The sequence below is a fragment of the Manihot esculenta genome, chromosome 4 (genome assembly GCF_001659605.2).
Source record: "Manihot esculenta cultivar AM560-2 chromosome 4, M.esculenta_v8, whole genome shotgun sequence".
Classification (NCBI taxonomy): domain Eukaryota; kingdom Viridiplantae; phylum Streptophyta; class Magnoliopsida; order Malpighiales; family Euphorbiaceae; genus Manihot; species Manihot esculenta.
This window is the reverse complement of record NC_035164.2, coordinates 9,380,130-9,401,886: the sequence shown is the minus strand read 5'-3', so window position 1 is coordinate 9,401,886 and position 21,757 is coordinate 9,380,130. Positions and strand designations below refer to the sequence as shown.

At 36.2% G+C, this 21,757-nt stretch overlaps 1 protein-coding gene across 1 annotated transcript; it reads right to left on the bottom strand.

Annotated features, from left to right (window-relative positions):
* Positions 1 to 1,409: 1,409 nt before the first annotated feature.
* LOC122723438 lies at positions 1,410 to 7,520 on the bottom strand. Its single transcript, XM_043955584.1, has 5 exons — positions 7,252 to 7,520; positions 5,021 to 5,264; positions 4,123 to 4,939; positions 2,860 to 4,038; positions 1,410 to 2,776 (listed from the first exon to the last, which is right to left on the bottom strand). The coding sequence occupies exons 1-5, from the start codon at positions 7,518 to 7,520 to the stop codon at positions 1,410 to 1,412; spliced, it is 3,876 nt and encodes a 1,291-aa protein (XP_043811519.1).
* Positions 7,521 to 21,757: the final 14,237 nt, after the last annotated feature.

The window sequence follows — 21,757 nt, the reverse complement described above, 5'->3', positions numbered from 1 at the left end:
AGCTCCTCATGCACAGATGCCTCCCAAACCTTCCAAACTTGCATTTTTCCTATTCTACAACATGCATACAAGTTCCTAGGGGCTTCAACTAACTTAAACCCCAATCTACAACACATCAAACATCTACATGTTCATAAACACAACATATACCCATAAATATAACAATAACCTAATCATGCATTTCTACCCCATAGATCTACTTAAAACTTACTTAAAACATGCAATGAGCTTAAGATCGACTCTTACCTCTTGAAGATCGAGAGAGAGACGACCTAAACTCGGAGATGGGAGGGGTTGAGTTTCTTTGAACCTCAAAGCTCCAAAACTTGCTCAAATGCTCAAAAACTTCAAAACAAAGTGAAAACTCATGAAAATCTTGAAAGATCTGAAGGAAGAAACTCAAGATTGGTGAGGGATGGCGGAGGGCTCACCTTGGCCGAAAATGGGGAGAAAAGCTCGCCCGTTTTCGGCTAAGGGACCCCTTTATAGGTGGCTGGCCAGGCCACGTTCGGGAGCCGAAAGTGCCTCCGCATGCATGCCATGTTCGGCGGCCGAACTTGAGGTTCGGCGGCCGAACCTGAGTTTTCCTCCAAGGTTGTTTTCATGCAAAAACTCATTTTCTTTCATGCTTAAAACATAAAACACATTAAAACATTTTACGAAAACATAGTTTTACCCTTCTAGAGGTCTCCGACACCCGAGATTCTACCGGCAACGAAACTAAATGATGTAGCTGAGATTAAACTGATGACGTAGGGGGTCTGGTTTGTGATTGGCTTGAGCCTGCAAGGGAGACAATGTGAAGTAGTGGTGGGTTCCCACGGTAGCCACTTCGACGCTCAAGTCAGTAACTAGACGAGTAGAGAAAGTGTAATAAAATGCTTAAAGTTTTAGCGTTTGAGAATAGCGTACCTTGATTTATGTGGTTCTTCTACCTTTATACTGTAAAAGATGGAGATGAGTATGATATTTTTCTGATAATCTAGCAGTAATGTGGCCGCCTACTTGATATGAAACATCGCTAGCTATTTAGGTGGAAATCCCGCGATCTCAAACATAATGAAGAGATGTCGAGTCATACTTGATAACGGTAATTTCGTGCCAAAACTCGCCTTGTTGAGGGAAGAATGAGTCGTTTGATGATAACCCGAATACTAAAGTTCCTAATCTTTCTTACCTCGAGATGGACCGCATCTCTTCCTCACTTGATCCTTACTGCGTGGACCTATTTCGTAATAATAGTTCATAGTTTATTTTTTGCGATTGTTATGTATCGTCAATAATAAAAAGTAACTAAAAGTATATATTTATATTATTATTTTCATGGTTAATTATATATATATATATATATATATATATTATAATTAATATTAATAATTAATTTTTTTTTAATCAAGAAAGACTTTATTTTATCTTGTAGAATAATAATCCAAGAGACAATCAGGAATGTCAATCCAAATCTTAAATCTACCATGATGAATAGACTCTCTAGCTAATAAATGGGCGGCTCTATTTTCTGAACGCCGTACCCAACGAACATGAATGTTACCATGAGACCGCATAGTATCCTTGCAATTAGAAACAACTAATCCAAACTCCGAAAAGTCATCCAGAGGAGAGCGAATAGCCAAGGCTAAGGATTGGTTATCCGTAAAAATACAACCAGCCTGAAGAAAATAATCTCTAGCATAAGATAAACATTGACGCAAGGCCAAAGTTTCAGCAATAACAGGTTGCCCACCCCCCTCATAGAAACCCGAAATTGCAATGGAAAAGAAGCCTTGCAAGTCCTCAAATACTGCTGCAAAACCGAACAAATCAGCACTAGCAAAGACTGCACAATCAATGAATGCAATCCAATCAACTTCAAGAGTGGTAGCCTCAACCAAAGGGAGCACACGAGGAACAGATAGGTGGGATAACGTCCTTGGCCGAGCCACAAGTGAAGCCACATAATCAGTAAAATAGGAACTAGCAGCATGATGAACCTCACTAGGTGACAAAACTTTATTGACCCACAATCTTTCATTCCTGGCATGCCATAACTTCCATGCATGTATAGCCATACGTGCTGTCCTTTCTCTGCCAAAAGTATTATAAATATGAATAAAGAAATCCATGAATATAGGAAAAGCAACAGCAGTAGAAAAACCAGCAAGTCTCCATAACTCAACAGCCATTGGACAATGCAAAAAAACATGTGAAATAGATTCATCATGATCACAAAAAAGACATGCAGCAGGTACATGTATCCCACGCCTCAAAAGAATATCCCGAGTAGGAAGCACTCCATGACAAGCACGCCAAAGAAAATCACGAACTTTGGGAGGAACATCAAGAGACCAAAGACGGTTCCTCCCATCATTATAACCCAGCACACCAGTCCTTTCCGACAATTCTAAGGCACAAAAATAGGCAGATTTAACTGAGTACACACCCTTCTTATGCAAGTGCCAGATTAATTTATCCGGTTTTGGGAATAGAGGAAATGGAATAGTAAGAATAGCTCTCATATCAGCAACACTAAAAATATTCATTAGCTTCTCTACATCCCAACGCAGCTCACCTTCAACAAACAAATCACATACTCTCATGGCTTCAGGAACAAACATCGACTCATCTAAAGGCATAAAACCAATATCCCGAGGAATCCAAGGGCAATTAACAACAAAAACCTGCTTACCATCACCAATTCGCCACCTTACCCCACGTTGCAACACTTGTTGAGAAGACAAAATACTCTTCCAAACGAAGCTATAGTTAGAACCTAACTGAGCTGACAAAAAATCCCCATTCGGAAATATTTAGCTTTGAGCACTCTATATAGAAGAGAATTGGTGTCAACCAACAAACGCCAACCTTGCTTTCCCAATAAGGCAGTATTAAAACTAGCCAAATCCCGAAAGCCCATCCCACCTTCCGATTTACGCCCACACATTCGATCCCACGAGAGCCAATTCATCCCTCTCCCATCCTCATGACAACCACCCCACCAAAATTTATTCATCATGACCTGTAGCTGACGGCAAGTGGAAACAGGTAATAAAAAAACATTCATGCAATATGTTGAAATTTCCTGTGATACAGATTTAATTAATACTTCTCTGCCTGCACGACAAAGAAAACGATTACTCCAACTACTAATACGTTTCCAAATGCGATCCCTCAAGAAAGAGAAAATTTTCTTTTTACTACGGCCAATAAGAGATGGTAACCCCAAATAATTACCGCTACCCAAAGGAAGATGAACATCAAGTATACCATAGATGGTCAACCGGTTTTCCTCAGACACACACGGACTAAACATGATACCAGATTTATCAAAATTTACAGCCTGACCTGAAGCCTTCTCATAAACACCAAGAATTTGCTTAATCCGTATAGCTTCCTCCACTGTACCATCAAAAAATAGTAAAGAATCATCTGCAAAGAAAAGGTGAGAAACCGGGGGGCAACCAACTTTCGCGCAACACCCATGCAAAAGGCCCCTATTTTCACTATCCTGAATCAACAAAGACAGTCCTTCAGCAACAATTAAGAATAAATAGGGAGAAATGGGATCCCCCTGCCGGAGACCTCGACTTGGAACCACAGGACCAATCTCTGCTCCGTTAACAACAATATAGTAGCTCATGTTTGAAAAACACATACGCATCCAACCAACCCAAGTATCAGAAAAGCCCAATGCAGATAACATCACAAACAAATATGACCATTCAACTCTATCATAGGCCTTAGCAATATCAATTTTCAGAGCACACGACCCCACACTACCCCTATTTTGTAATTTCAAACCATGCATGGTCTCAAAAGCAACAATAAAATTATCCGTAATTAGTCTCCCAGGAATGAAAGCAGACTGATTTGGCGAAATAATTTTATACAGGACCCTCTTCAATCTATTGGCTAAGGCCTTAGACAAGATCTTATAAATCACATTACAGAGAGCAATAGGCCTAAAATCCTTCACATCAACAGGATTCACACATTTCAGAATAAAAACAATTAAAGCACTGGAGATTTCAGAAGGGATAGTACCTTGTGCAAGCCACAACCGATAAATATTGCAAACATCCACCCCAATAATTGGTCAATATTTCTGGAAAAAAGCCGGATTAAGACCATCCAAGCCAGGAGCTTTATTCGAGTCCATCTGAAAGAGCGCTGAACGAAATTCTTCATCTGTAAAATCTGCCAATAACTCAACATTATCTTCGGCCCCAATTCTAGGCTGAACCAGAGGGAGAAGCTCCGCAAAATCAGTAGGTGAATTGAAAAATAAACCCGAAAAATATTGCAAAAATGCATCCTGAATAGTACCCACATCTGAAGATAATGAACCATCCGATGTCACAATTTGCTGAATTCGATTACATTTGCGACGAGCTTTGATACTATTATGGAAATATTTTGAGTTCCTATCCCCATGTCTAAACCAGAACTGTTTTGCTTGTTGGCGTAGTCTAATATCCTCCTCTGCCAAAATTTGATTACAGACATCCTTCAGTTGCCGCACTGCCCTTGTATCAAGCGATTCAGAACACTCCCCCAATCTCTTCTTAATTCGTTCTTTTTGAAGCCAACGCATGCGGTTTCTATTCTTCCCCCAATACTGAATACGCTTCACAAGCTGGTCTTTACATTGAATAAAATCCAACCCCAAACCTTGTTGCCAAGACGTCAAAACCACTTCCCCTAACTCATCATCCTCAAGCCATGAATTGTCAAAACGAAATCGTCGATTAGCCTCCCTAACTTGAGTTCCAACAGTTTCAATTAATAAAGGAGTATGATAAAAAACTGGAGCAACTAAATTAGACGAAATCGCATCAGGAAAACGAGCATCCCAGGTTGCATTAGAACAAGCACGATCCAACCTCTCCTTCGAACACTGATCAGTACCCTCTCTATATGTATAAGACAAAAAAGACCCCACAGCCTAAATATCATTTAAATTGACATCAGCAAGAGCATTACGAAACCCATTAATCAAAGAAATACAACGAAGAGGACCACCAACTTTTTCCAACGGATCAGCAATATCATTATAGTCACCACTACATAACCAAGGAAGCTGACTCCTATCAGCCAAAGCCCTCAACAAATTCCACGAAATTCGGCGACGACCCGACTCAGGGCAACCATAGAACCCAGTAAACCTCCAACAATCAGAACCATCCCCAATTGTAGAATCAATAAAATTAGAGCAATAACCTGTAATGGCTAGCTTGACATCATCTTTCCACATAAGAGAGAGACCTCCCCTAATACCAACACAATCAACAGAAAAACAATGCGAAATACGTATTAGTAATTAATTTTAAAATTTAAATGGTAGTTTAAATATGAATTTGCATGAAAAAAACTACATAAATTTAATTTAACAATCGAGAACTATACTCAATCAAAACTGAAATAATATAGAATCAAGCTAAAATTATACTAAACTCACCTTCAATTGAGGTTTGAATTTTAGGTAAACTCCAAATAATCGAAACTGCACACTTCGGCCTAAGAAGACATTGAAGCGGAAAGTGAATTCCAAACAAGTGAGAGCCATTCGTGTTCTAAATAAAGGTGTTTTGCAAAAAAATTTTGGGTGATTTAAAAAAACAATAAGTGTATTGTGGAGTTTTAACGCATTACCACGTAAGTGAAAATTTTTTTTTTCATAAATTTGGTACGTTGAATTTTTTTTATATTGTATCTTTATATCCATTAACGGATAGAAGTATAAATGTGAACGAATAAAAATACTCGTAGAATGCACTCACAGATTTAACCTGATGGTAAGTGTATTTGAGTAAATTTGAGAGTTATCAGTTCTACTCCCAATCTCTAGTTTCCATTTCAAAAAAAAAATATACTCGTAGAATATTATAATATTTATAATTTATAATTTCAAAATACTTAACTTTAGAGTTGTTGTTTACTAAAAAAACTTCAGAGTTCTTATAATTTTAAATTTCCTAACCGTATTTATAATACTACTACTTCACTAAGATTTCTACTACTATCTAAAAGAAAATCTTATAGAAAAAAAATATTCAATAAATCATACATCCTTAACTAAACTAAAGCCGTGAATTAGTGTTTTTCTAACAAAAAATAAGCTAATTCAAATTTGAATTTTTTTCATTATACTATTTCTTTTTATTTAACATGTGTTACACTATAGTTATACTCATTATATTACTTATAATTTATTTTTTATATTTTTAATAAATTTTCAGTATATTATAATGTTAGCATAATATATTTATTTTTAATATTCAAAAAATCTTACGGTATATACTAATTTAATTTAAAAACTAAGTAGAATAGTTTTAAAAATACAACTGTTAGTCCGAGTAAATTTGAGAAATTTCAGATTTTATTCTCTTAATTCTCAATTCTCATTTTAAAAAAAAATACAACTAACTTTATTTAAGATAAATAAAATAAAAAAAATAGACATATTCATGATACTAATGAGATAAAAAATATATATATATGATTTAATATGATACTATTCTTTTAATGATATAATGGATTTAATAAATATTTAAACTGTTAAAAAAATTAAATTTTTGATATCATAACTTTAATAGAACAAAATATAAATAGTGAACTAATCTAATTAAATATTTTATTATTATTTTTTAGCCAATAAAAACAGTGGGTAATATATTGTCATCAAATTCAATATAGATTGTAGGTAGATATATGGATAATTATATTGTGAGTAGCCTCAGAGCATTGCCATTGATTTTGTTTTGTAAAATAGTAATTCCCAATAAATTGGCTTTAATATTCATTTAATTAAATAGTTTAGTTTAAAATGAAATGTTGGTTGGTGATTTGTGGAAGTCTCATTCTAAAGAAGTAGAGGATATGAACTTTGGAAATTTTACAATATAAAATATTATAAATCTGTTTACGATTGAAAATAATTGAATATAATTTATCCAGCTAGACTTTCCCCTCTTTCTAATTTTATAAAATAGTAGAAGAATATAATTTATTCTGCTAGACTTTCATCCCTTTCTATTTCTATAAAATAGTAGAAGATACTAATAGATACCAAGTATTAAATCTCATATCATAAAATATATAATGTCAAATATAATAGACTCGTATGAGATATGTAAGTCAAATATGTGATACGTAGTCTTATGAATCTGATTTAATCTTGATCATAGCAGTGCACTTAGTCTCTCGAGCTAAAATGATATAGTGTGATCTCATATATAGATGGTTTGCATTTGATACCCTTTAAATACTTGGATTATATATGGGTATATCAGCGAATGTGGATTCAAGTCTGATGATCTGAGATCCAAAAGATAGGATTTACAGTAGTTGAGTAAGCTTGGTTTGAGAGGAGGGTGCTCCTCTCCCTTTATTCCATTTTTCTTTTGTCTGCTAGTGACATCTAACAGTCTTGTTGTTACTGGGCCACATGTCTCTGTCATACGGATACGTATGTACAAAAGCGTCAGACGTCTGCTCCATGCTAAACGGCCATTTAATTTCCCCATGGCACGCGTGTAAACAGAGCTGCTAGGTGGCTGGGCCGATTGTTCCCTCTCCTGCTAAGTCTCACGACCGGGCTGGGGGTGAAGAGATTGGGGCTTAAGGGAGGCCCGATCTCAAGGCCGAACGGTCTGGGTCGGCCCGCTTGAGAAGTTTTGTAAACTTTAGGCTAGCGCTGTCATTGTGGCCTCGGCTTTATATAAGGGTGGTGAAACCCAGCGATCATCAAAATCAATTGTAAATTGAGTGGATTTATAATCCTGAGTAAATTAGGGTAAAGTTTTATATTATCTCAATCATTCTTAATAAAGAAAATCTTTGGTTAATGTTTCATAATCAACTATTGAAATTAAGATAGGATACATTACTATGACACTAATTTAAATGTGAACAGTATAATAAAGATATTTAGGACACAACATTTATAATTATTAATCTAAAGAATATTTGCAAATAACTTATTATTAATTAAACAGTTATAGAATACTATGCTAGATATTAACCATGACTTATGAAAATAAAAATGAGAAAAAAAAATTTTCTTTTCAAGTATAATAGGAATGGAGTTTTTACAAATATCAAAGAATCGATATTTTCATAGCCAAAGTCATGCACAATAAAATTTCAACAATCAATATACTATTAATTAGTTAACTGATTAAAATATTTAATTAATTAATTTTAACGAATTAGTCTGTAATTACATTTATAAAGTTCATAGAATGACTTGAAATTAAATTTAAAGATAATTTTAAAAGTCTAAAAACAAAATATATGGTGAACCCATAGCTTAAAATAAGTATTAAATTTGATGATAATAATGTGGGCACACAAATTTTCAATAATTATTATGGAATTCAAATATTGAAATAACAACACTAACGTTTAAATAATAATAGTATTAATATTAAAATATATTATATAAAATTTTCATAGTATTATATTATTTTATACATATTAATTATATAATTTTAATTAAAATATACATGTATAATTAATATATAAAATTCACTCACATAATTAAAAACTACAAAATAATTAATATATTTATAATTAAAATAATAAATACATACACATAAACACAAACATATAACCTATTTAGGTAGATAAAAATTATAATTAACTAATTAAATTATTTAAATCATATTATTAAAAATATTTAAAAATTAATTAGATTATATAGTTATTTTATGTACTAAACGTCATTGCTGTTGCATCTATCACTCTGACTTAAGGGTTTTTACTATCTAAAAATCGATCTACTTAAGGGTATTGGATAATTTTATACATTCATTGGCTTAGTAGATTTGATTCAACTAATACAAGATAAACTAAGAATGGAACTACTAGGGGTTTTGAGAACGATTGAACCTCGCATATGATGCAATAAGCAAGGTGTTGTTCGTGCATAAGAGTTATGGATTCAAAAGTGAACCTACCGAGGGTTATTGATAGTTTTTTTTTTTTTTTTTTTTTTTGAATCAAGAAAGATTTTATTTATCTTGTAGAATAATAATCCAAGAGACAATCAGGAATGTCAATCCAAATCTTGAATCTACCATGATGAATAGACTCTATTCGCTAAAATTATGTTCTAGATAAGACTTTTGTTTCTAGCCTTGAAAGTGTAGGATTTGGAGAGAAAATAATGGGAGGAGCATATGAATAAAAGATTGTAATCATTATCATTAAAATGTGACATTAATGTGATCACTAATTAATCTTGTTATTTTCTATAATTATTTATTTTCTAATAAGTGAAAACGGGACCAAAACCATCCAATGTTCTGAATTCCATCCTAGAAAATTGAAAACTGAATGGCCTTAATTTTCCTGACTAGTATAGGAAACTTAAAATTATTTTGAACTCTAAACATATCAGGTAATCATATTCCTCAACCCTTACCTCGAGGAGCATCTTTTTAAGGAACACAAGACCTTGAGTAAATGGATGGGTGATGATGTGCAAGGCAAGGGTTACATGCTTGCCTATATGGAGGATGAAATCCAAAGGCAATTTGAAAACATAAAATATGTTTTGCCATATTGCTTCACTTGAAGGAGCTATGGTGAGCTTAATAAAGTTTAGAGATATTATAAGCAATTATTTCATATGAAGCTCTATGAGAGAGGAGACATGGGTCCACATATTAATAAGATAATCAAACTCATTGGGCAATTAGAGTGGTTGGACTTTTTCGTCGATGCCATACTCTAGTTGAATTTGATCCTTCAGTCTCTCTCTAATAGTTTTAATAGTTTTATTACCATTTTTAGTATGAACAAAATGGGTATAATTTGGTTGAATGGAATAATTATCTGGTTATGTATAATCACAAAAGCAAGGGGATTATTGTGATTGTTAGTTATAGTAGAATTAGAAAGAAAGGCAACAAGGATAGCGAAAAGAGCAAACCTTTCATGTCTAATCCATCCTCCGAGATGAAGAAAGTCAAAAAAGGAAAGTAAAAGATTGTTGTGAAAATAGGGAGGCAAAAGATTTCATTGCTAGAAGGAATGGTATTAGAAGAGAAACTATCCTCATTGTCTAGATTATTTGAAAGGCAAGAAAAACAAGCCTTCTAAAGATATGTCTTTTTCTTAATATTCATAAATAGTGGTGCTGCTTATTCTACTGCTTTTTGGATTATTAATATTGTGCTAACTCATATATTTGTAATAACTTGCAAAAACTAGCAAGAAAAAAAGATTTGCAAAAGAAAAAAACCCTTTTGAAGATTAGCAATGGTACAACAGTTGCTACAAAATTAATGGTCGTAGTCAATCTTTTAATAAATGATAATTTTGCAATGACTTTGGATAATATTTTATATGTACCTGATGCCTATGTAAATATTTTTTTGTGTATCTAATATGACTAAAAATATATTTGAATGTCGATTCAAATATGATATTATAACATTTATTTTGAAAATGAATGTATTGGCAACAATCCTATGGATAATATTTTGTATTATATTGATAGTAAAGGCATAACAAATCCCTCTAATAATTTAAATGAAATAAGTGCTATAAATGAAACTAACTCTAAAAAACATCTTTGGATAAGTTTTCAAATTGTGAGGATTGTCTAGTGGGTAAGATGACTTAATCACCCTTTGTAGAATAAAATTTTAGATTAATTGGAATCTCATTAGCCATTTGGACAAATATAAGGAACCATTAAACTATCCTAAAGAGAAGATTATTGATGGTTACCCTTATAGTTCTTTTAATATTTTCTTTTCTATAATCTTAGTCCATAAAACATTGACCTTTTGGCTTGTCGACACGAACCAATCATCCATAAGTTCCAAGCTTTAATTGGAACCAAAATTTTTTTTCTCTAATTGCTTTGGTTGAACCACTTGTTAGAAGAATAAAGGAATAGTTTTCTTGCTTAGAAATGGTATAATAATTTCTTAGTTTTTGAAAGAAAGCTCCCAAAAATAACAATGGTAGAAACACACAACTCTCTCTCCAAATGTCTTGGAAGAAAGAAGAAGAAAGAGTGTGGAAGGCAACAAGACCCATCCTTTAAGAAAGAGAAAGTGTCTTCCACTTGTATAGAGAGGCATGGGCCTTCGACAACTTTCACTATGCACTTTTGAGTTATCAAGCCTTTATTGGATGTAGCTTTTGATTTTCCATCTTCCATTAATCCACCTCAAAAGTTGACTTTAGTGGTTAAGGATTTCAAATCTCTCTAAATTTTCCATAAATTCTCTAATCTTTGAAATAAATACTAAATTAAGTTTAGGGGTTCATAACTTTGAACTACTCTTAAAGTGGTTAAGAGTTCACAGCTCCTAAAGTTTACTAAAATACCCTAAAGTGTTCGAGGTAGAGGTGAGCATTCGGTCGGTTCGGTTTAAAATTGAACCGAACCGAATAAACTAAAATATAAAATTTTAGTATTTATAAAAATCAAATCGATCTGGTTCGATTCGTTTCGATTTGATTAGTTGAGCTTTTTAATAGACTTTTTATTTTTTACATCTTATTTTTTGTATACTAAAATTTAATTGAAATATTTTAATTTTGATTGTAGTTTAATCTCTTTATATTATCAAAAATAATATACTATTATCACTAATTAGTTTGGTTTTTCTATTTTTTTCTAACCAAAACTAAATCGAACCAAATCAAAATGAATAAAAAATTAAAATTTTAAATTAATTCGATTCGGTCAATTTTTTCAATTTGAACCAAATATTGCTCACCCTTAGTTTTAAGAATTCCAAACCCCCTTAAGTTACCTCCTAAAACATATTTTGAAAATTTTAGGATTATTTCTTTTAATAATTTTTTAGATAAATAATTTGTCCTACACAAATTACAATTGTCTTTGATTAAATTAATTTAATCACTATTAAATTAATTAATCAACTAAATTAATTCATTAATCATATTTAATAAATTTTAGGTTTTATCAACACTTAACATGTACCAAAAAATTATCTCCAAATATTTACAGAGATTTTTCCTCTCTCAAATATGTATCACATATGTAATTAATTATTGCCATCATAATATTGAGTAATACCAGATGAGTTGAATTTAATTCAAGTCATACTAGAGACTTTGCAATTAAATTTCTAACTGAATTAATTAATTGACACTTTAATTAATTAAATTAATTAATTTGTAAATATTGATTCTTATATGTTAACTACTCAAATTCAGTAATTGGCAATGGGAATGAGAACTCTTTTTCATCAGCCAAAAATGATATTCCTTTAATATCTCGAGCTCTCATATGTCATGGTTAGTGTCTAATATAATAGACTATAGCTGTCTAATTAATGGTGAGCATGTACAAGCTATTCTTTTATAACCTAAATCATAAATTATCATGCACTCATATCCTTTCGTAACTAAATCTTGAGCTAAGGTCATGGTTAAGTGAAACTCCAATTTCTTGATTAATAAGACTTACATAAGAAAAATTGATAACCTCCAGATCTTTCCTAACCCAGGAATAAGGTCGGGTCCAAAAGAAGGCCACAGGTCCAAAGCCCATCAGATCATACGCTCGAGAGGCGGCTCGACTTCACGAGCCTGGGCGAGCAGCCCAGGGTGATCCGAATCAGATATGAGCACAAATCCCATAAGGGAGTAGGCCCAATCACTCACCAGCCCTACCCGCATGCGCTCTGGAGAGCATTAAATGGCCGTTACGCATGTAGCAGGTGCCTGACACGCCCGTACGTACGGACCTGAGTGACAATGACAGGAAGCACTATATACTGGGGGGTCTTCTCTTGCAAGGGGGTATCTTCTTCTTTTTCTTCTCCTGCCTGGACTCCATTTTTATTTTCTCTGCAACTCTTGTCTAAGGACATGACTCTTATTCAGGAAACCTGACTTGAACGTCAGAGGGTCTCCGCCGGGGCATCCCCGGTGGACCCCTGACCCCCTTTTCCCTTGTTTTTCAGGCCCTTTCCTCAAAGAAAACATGGAGAGACCCATTTGACAAACCCATCAGAGAGCCCAAAAAGGAATCAGATCCATATAATAGGGGACGAGGGAGAACCAGATCTATGGGATATGGAGCCCAGGGAGATTGAGAGTTATCAAATGGCGTCGTCTGTGGGAAACGAAAGGGATTCTACTCTCTCTAAAGTTTCCAGGTCCACCCATTGAGATCCACACAAGGTATGAAAATGTGTGCGAATAAACCAGCTGAAGAGAAAGATTCATTGTGTTCAAAAGTATTTTCATAATACTTCAGATAATTTATTTTAATATTTATTGGATTTTATCATGGCTGATTTTTCTTTGAAAACTGGTGAAGTAAAATTTCAGACCGAAATGCTTGTTTATAGGTATAAATTTTAATCTTTCCTGTAAAAAAAAAATAAATAAAAAGGGGGAAAAAAGAAGGAGTAATAGATGGTTGTGTATATGTTGCCGAGGGGAAGGGGCAGATCGGCGGTAAAATCCTAGGTTAGCAAGTTAGAAAGAAGATTAATAAATAAAAAATAGGCGAGGTCGGACTAACATTTCAGGTCGGATGGGCATGAGGTCGGAAAGGACACGATTCAGGGCCATCCAACTTGGATGCAGAGCAGCGCCCCTCAAGTATCGTGCAATCTGGAGACAATCGAAAATGATCAAATATCCAGGCATGTCAAAGTGGATAAGCTCGGACTCGGTATGTCGTCCAGCTCGAAGACAAGGTGAACTGAGATACCCAGGTCGGCATGGTCGGCATTAGTCCGTCTGACTATCGAAAGAACGACTGATCAAGCACCACTAGTAGGACCGTCAATAGTTTCGCTGGTCGGAGTAGCAGAACTGAAAGGAGCTCGACATATCCAATGACCCCAGCATCAGATTACTCGTCGAGGTCGGATCCGTGCTCGAGATTAGATCTGTGATCGAGGTCGGAGCTGCGTTGGAGATCGGGCTCACTTTTCAGGTCGGATAAAAATGATCGTCACGTCCAGTCGCCCCAGTCCGTCTCCAATCACCCATTGAAGATCCCCTCTACAAGCATATCTCTCCATTTCTCTCTGAAACAGAGTTCAAAAACGTAAGATAGTCCCAAAACACCCTAGTGTTTCCAATGGATCTGTCAATGACAAAGGAACCTGCATCGTCGCCTCTGGCGGCACAATGGCAGCAGCAATTACAATCTGCGCCGCTTGGTTCCCCAATCATGCCGATGGTGAATGATAGAGCATATTTTAGTCCATATTTTCATGATCTTATTGATGTTTATTTGCCCCTATTCTACCTAATTTTGTGGTTTTAATCATGTTTTGCAAGTATTAGGTGAGAAGAAACAATTTGGAGAAAATGCTCTTAAAAGTGCCAAAAGAAGCCAAAATTAGAGAAGCAACCTTCGGAGACAACTTTCGGAAGCCAAAACTCAGTCACCTTCGGCGGCCGAATGAGGACTCTAGAGACGAAAGTAGACCACCTTCGGCCGCCGAACCATGCAAACAGAGACGAAAGTCCACTACCTTCGGCCGCCGAACTCCAACCTTCGGCCCCCGAACCTTCAGATCAGAACCGAAAGTCCAGCCTCCGAAACTCAACTTAGGCAGCCGAAAATGCGCTCTATTGCACTCTTTCCTTGTTCAAGAAGCCATATCCCAAGTTGCCATATTTGAGGAGCCAAATAAGGGAAATATCTTGAGATCCAAATCTTCAATATTCACATTCAATTATTGGATTTCAAGATCCCCCTTATTAAGGAAAGAAAATCCAAAGATCACATGCTTCCTACTTGGTGCCATGCACATTCAAAATTCAAAAGGAGTCTCCCCCTTCCTTATTAGTGCATGGGCAGCTTCTTAACTCTTAAGGTAACATCTTGAAGACCTAGGGTAGCAATTGAAAAGACCAAAGTGCCCCCACTTGCCTTCCATCACATGCAACTCGTTTTTGCCTCCATACATGCACAAACAAGGCACATACAACACCAAGGGCACTTTGGACAGCCTCTAAAAGCCTCCTGGACTTCCATGAAACCCTAGGCAGCCTCTCAAGATCTATTTAAATGCTTCAAGAAGATAAGAAGACAGCTTTTCATCCTCCCAAAATCGGCAAGCCTCTCCAAGGCTCTCTCCACACTTTTGTTCATCTTTTGCTTTCTTCTCTTTTATTTTCTGTTTGGTTCAGCCATGAGTGGCTGAAACCCTCTTTCTAGTTGAAGTTTGGTTGAAATTAAGGTTGTTTAAAGGGTTGTAAGATCTGAACAGAAACTATTGTCTTTGATTTCATTCAATATTCATGCAATTGTGCTTTGATTCCAAGATTGCTTTGTTGTTTTGATCAAATTGGCCACTTGACTCTTAATTGCAAAGTTAATTAATTTTTGGATTAGGATATTTGTTAGTCCGTAATTGCTGAAAATATTCTGTCCATAGAACACTTGGTGTAAAAATCCAAGGAATTGCATGATCTAACACCATCTCATGCGTTTGAGTAGTTAGGGTTTGGATCTTTCTTGTTCTTCATGCAATTGGCAATTGTTTTGATGCCTATGGCCCAAGGACGTTCCTTGGCAATCTGTTGATTAGTAATTGATTAGAGGACATTCCCTAATCAGTTTGTTCATAAGGAAAGACATGGTGGTGAGAAGCGTCTTCCACCCTCATAACCAACCTATTGAATCAATCAAGATAACCATGTTTCAATGATCAACCCAAACAACCAAAGTGGATCCATATCTTCAACTAGACTTTTCCCATATTGATTTCTCTCTTATTTTAGATTACTTACCATTTTAATTGCTTTTACTAGTTGTTAATCAAATCATCTCAAAACCCCCCTTTTTACTTTTATTGCACTTGTTTCTCTTTCTCTTTGATTACTTGCTTTCACTTGTGCTTTCAATTAGTTCTATTGGTCTTGTTTGAGATAAATAAATAGCTATTCAATTCTCTGTGGATACGATCCTTCACCACTGTCTACAGTTGTAAATTGTAGGTAACCAAGAAGGTTATTTTTGATCGGCTTCGACAACCGCTCCTGTCAAAAATTGGCGCCGTTGCCGGGGAATTTGATTTTACTTTTTTGTTTATTTTTTTCATGACCAAGTCTGAACATAGGGACACTCTGCCCTTTGATCCGAAAATTGAACGGACTCTCAGAAGACTTGGAAAGCAAGTTTCAGCGCCTGAAGAACATTCTACCCAACCTTCGGCCGCCGAAAGTCAGCAACATTCGGCCGCCGAAAGTCCTGAACTCCAGCAATCCGATCTTGCACCAATGGTAGAACCTCAAGCACCAGCTGCTGCCCATGATGGACATGCTGTCCAAGGCCAGATAATTCAAGAAAACCCAGCAAATAGGCCACAAGCACAAAGGGAAAGAACCATGAGGGAGTTAGCAACTCCTATAGGTGATTATGCTCCACTTTGCATCACCTATCCGCCTCTTACAGTTCCCTTTGAACTGAAATCAGGTTTGATTCATCAGCTCCCTAAATTTAGAGGTTTGCAAAATGAAAATCCACATAAGCACTTAAAAGAATTTAAAATTATTTGTTCATCCATGAGACCTCAAGGGATCTCTGAAGATCATGTTAAACTAAGAGCCTTCCCTTTTTCATTAGATGACCATGCTAAGGATTGGTTATTTTATTTGCCACCTGGATCTATAACTACTTGGGATGATATGGTCCAAGCCTTTTTGGACAAATACTTCCCACCATCTAAATCAATTGGCATAATAAGAGAAATCACTAGCATAAGACAAAAACCAACTGAAGACTTATATGATTATTGGAAAAGGTTTGAAAGACTATGTACAGGTTGTCCATAACATGATATGTCAGACAAAGCCCTCATTCAGTTCTTCTATGGAGGATTGATTCCATCCGAAAGGAAACTCATAAATGTAGCCTGTGGAGGATCTATCCTAGATAAGACACCCAGGGAGATGAAGGAACTAATAACAAGTCTTGCAGACTCATCTAAGCAATATGATGAAGAAGGGCAAACGCAAAGAGGAATCTATGAGGTAAATACATCCTCTGTTGAATCTCAAATTTCAAAACTAACTTCTCTTGTAGAAAAGATCGCCCCTGGCCAAGTCCAGCAAATACAAGCAATTCCGCCACCTAGGCCATGTGGGATTTGTTCATGTGTGGGACACCCAACTGATCAATGTCCCACACTCCAAGAAAACCATCAGCAAGCCAACGCCATTGGGAGGTACAACAACCAACCTAGATATGATCCATACTCTAACTAGGGGTGAGCATTCGGTCGGTTCGGTTCAAAACCGAACCGAACCGAATAAACCGAAAACCGAAATTTTAGTTTTTATGAAAACCGAACCGATTTTGGTCAGAAACCAAATCGAACCGAACCGGTCTGATTTGGTTCGGTTCGGTTCGGTTTGATCGGTTTCGATTTTTAATATTTTTTTAATTTTTTACTCTTTATTTTTAGTATTTTAAAATTTAATTAAAATATTTTAATTTTAATAAAATTTAATTTCTCTATATTATTGAAAAAATATATTATTATCCCTAATCGGTTTGGTTCGGTTTTTTCGGTTTTTTCTGATCAAAACCGAACCGAACCGAAATAACCGGAATTTCTGAAATTTAAAACCGAACCGAACCGAAATGTATAAAAAACCGAACCAAAATTTTAAATCGGTTCGGTTCGGTCGGTTTTTTCGGTTTGAACCGGATTCTGCTTAGCCCTAACTCCAACACCTATAATCCAGGTTGGAGAGACCATCCCAATTTCAGCTATGGAAAGGGCAACACTGATCAGAATCACCAAGGTTACCAAAGAAGCCAAGTCCAACCAGCATCTCCAGTGGACAATAACACTATGAATGAGGTAGTGAAAACCTTGCAAATGATACAATAACAGATAGGACAGATGGCCACCTCCATAAACAGATTGGAAACTCAAGGAAAGTTGCCATCCCAGACTGAGGCGAATCCCAAACAAAATGTAAGTGCCATTACTTTGAGAAGTGGCAAAGAGCTTCAAGATGCAAATCATGATCAAGAGAAGGAAGTAGAACCAAGGCCACCTGAAGCCTCTCCATCTCAATCTGAACCACCTCATGCGCACAAGACTGATCCAAAGGTAAGTTTTCACACCCCACCTCCTTTTCCAAAAAGATTTGAAAGAACTCAAAAAGAAAAAGAAGAAAAGGAGATCCTTGAGACCTTCAGAAAAGTGGAAATCAACATACCACTGCTAGATGCTGTCAAGCAGATTCCAAGGTACGCAAAATTTCTGAAAGAGTTGTGCACCAACAGAAGAAAGCTAGCTGAAAGAGAGAAAGTAAGTGTAGGTGAGGTAGTTACTGCTGTTATTAAAAGAGAACTCCCCACCAAATGCAAGGACAAAGGTATGTTTGCTATCTCTTGCAAGATTGGGAATGTTGGTATAAAGAAAGCCATGTGTGATCTTGGTGCATCTATTAATGTCATGCCTCTCTCCATCTATAAATCTCTCAATGCATGTGCACTCAAAGAAACAAGAGTTGTGATACAATTGGCTGATAGATCTGTGGTATACCCCATAGGTATTTTAGAAGATGTGTTAGTCCAAGTAGATGAACTTGTCTTTCCTGTTGATTTTTATGTGATTGATACTAAGGAAGATAGTTGCAATACTAGTTCTGACATTCTTCTTGGACGTCCTTTCTTGAGTACTGCTAGAACTAAAATCGATGTGCATGATGGTACTCTTACCATGGAATTTGAAGGGAAAATCATTAAATACAATGTCTATGATGCCATGAAATATCCTCATAATATGTCCCCTGTTTATGGTCTTGATATTATTGATTGTTTGAGCCAAGATGTGTTTAATGAAAATCAAGATTCTGTTCTAGATGATGATCTTTGCAGGATTGAAACCCAGAAACTCAAAGAAACAATCTGCAGCATTCAGCAAGTTGAGGTTGCACAGACAGAAGACCTTCGGCCGCCGAACATAGCCCACTTTCGGCCGCCGAACCCTACTGCTCCTCAGGAACCAGATTCTGTCGCACCTCTTTGGGAAAACTTTGTGCAGAAAAAAAGACATTCTTCGGCCGCCGAACATCTTTCGGCCGCTGAACCCCACTGACTTGCGGAAGCCGAACCCATCGCCAAAGCTAGATCCGCAAACTGAAGCAATTCGGCCGCCGAACTCAGAACCTTTTCGGCCGCCGAACCTCTCCCAACAGCCTCCATCACAAGCAAGCTCCTCCGAACCTCCTTTGCGACACTCTCCTAAATTTGAAGAATCCAAGGAAGACCTACTTGCACAAATCTTCCTTGCTCAAACTGATGAACCATGGTACACAGACATGGTAAACTACTTGGCCACAGGTAACTTGCCCTCTGACATGCCTAGGCACACTAAAGATAAAATAAAAAAGGATGCCAAATACTATGTTTGGGATGAACCATATTTGTGGAAACATTGTGCTGACCAAATGATAAGGAGATGCATTCCTGATCAAGAAAAGCCTCTGTACTCACTTTTTGTCATTCATATAGTTGTGGAGGATACTTCGGTCCAAGGAAAACTGCTCATAAGATACTTGAAAGTGGCCTATTTTGGCCCACCATGTTTCGAGATGCTTTTCTGTTTTGCAGGACATGTGCTAGGTGTCAACAGACTGGAAATCTGAGCAAAAGAAATCAAATGCCACAGAACCCCATCATGGTCTGTGAGATATTTGATGTTTGGGGCATAGACTTCATAGGACCATTCCCACCATCCTTTGGATACACTTATATCATCCTTGCAGTGGATTATGTGTCCAAGTGGGTGGAGGCTAGAGCAACTAAGACTGATGATGCTAAGGCAGTGGTAGACTTTGTAAAGACCAACATCTTTGCCAGACATGGAGTACCCAAAGCAATCATCAGTGATAGAGGAACCCATTTTTGCAATAGGGTGGTGGAAAGCCTTCTCAGAAAACACAATGTGATCCATAGAACATCCACAGCCTACCACCCTCAGACGAATGGACAAGCTGAAGTGTCCAACAGAGAAATCAAAGCCATCCTTGAAAAGACAGTTTCTCCCAACCGAAAGGACTGGAGCTTAAGATTAGAGGATGCCTTATGGGCCTACAGAACTGCCTACAAGACCCCCATAGGTATGTCTCCTTATAGACTAGTCTATGGGAAAGCTTGTCACCTTCCGGTTGAGCTTGAGCACAAGGCATATTGGGCTGTAAAGAATTGCAACATGGACCTCAAGGAAGCTGGCCATCATCGCAAGTTGCAACTGCAAAAGCTTGAAGAAATAAGACGAGATGCATATGAGAACTCTTGGAACTACAAAGCAAAGACCAAAACCTCCCATGACAATCATCTTTCAAGAAAACAATTTGAGGTTGGTGATAAAGTCTTACTCTTTGACTCTCGTCTGAAACTGTTCCCAGGAAAGCTACGATCTAGGTGGATTGGACCATTCATTGTAGAACAAGCATACCCACATGGAGCTGTAGACATCCGAAGCATAGAAACTGGAAAAATCTTCAAGGTGAATGGACATCGTCTGAAACCATACTTTGACGGGTTCGCAGTACAAATGGTGGAAGAAATTCCACTACAACATCCTTCTGCCTAGAGAATCATGCCAAGCACACCACACCCCAGGGAAGTACTCAGTTTTTTTTTTTCATCTTCTCTTTTCTTTTACATTGAGGACAATGCATAATTTAAGTGTGGGGGTGCATATAGCTTCTTTCTTCTTCTTTTTTTTCTTCTTCTTCTCTTCTTCTGCGATTTTCTCATGCTTTCAGATTGCAAAATTTTTTTCTTTTTTTCTTTTTCCCTTCAGTCTTAAGTTAATTAGCCACAGTTAAATTTTAATTTGTTTATGCTTTCAATAAAACACACACAACCACAACCTTCTTCTTCTTTTTGTTTTGCTCTACTCAAACTGATGAACTATGTTGGATAAGTCTTTCTTTCCATGACCCCATTGATGTGAAAACTCTTTAAACTTATGTTGAATCAATTGCAGTGAGTTGTATTCATGTTTGAGAATTGCCTTTTGAATTGAATCTTTAAGTTGGCCATGGTGAAAAATATATTGATGACCCTCAATTGATTGAGAATAAATTAAAGTTGTGTGAATGAACTTAACATGACTTGATTTAGCAATTGGTGTTGATTTGCCCAAATCATTGAGAGAAAGAAAGTTCAGCAAAGGCAAAGACCTCAAAAGCACAAATTGAAAATTGTTTCAATGATCAAAAGACTATGAACAAGGCTAGTAGCCACTTGGATAGGTGAACAACTGAAAAATATAAACCTCCAAATCAAAAATAGGTTGGTGACCTTTCCAAGCAAGATCTAAAGTGCAAAAGCCTGAATAAAGTACTTCAAGGTAAGGGCAAGTCAATCCAAAAGCTAGAAAAAGTCTTAACATAATGTGCATAATCTCTCTTGAGGAAAACAAATCCTAGCCATGGTAAGCAAAAGGAAACAAGGAAAGGAGGTAAGTAATCTTCATGCATATATTCTTCACTGCAATGATTCAAAATAGGTGTCTTGAGTATGAGCTTAAGTGGAAATAAGGATCTAGAGCAAAGAGAACTTATTTAACTATGTTTGTTTGCTTGAGGACAAGCAAAAGCTTAAGTGTGGGGGTATTTGATAGAGCATATTTTAGTCCATATTTTCATGATCTTATTGATGTTTATTTGCACCTATTCTACCTAATTTTGTGGTTTTAATCATGTTTTGCAAGTATTAGGTGTGAAGAAACAATTTGGAGAAAATGCTCTTAAAAGTGCCAAAAGA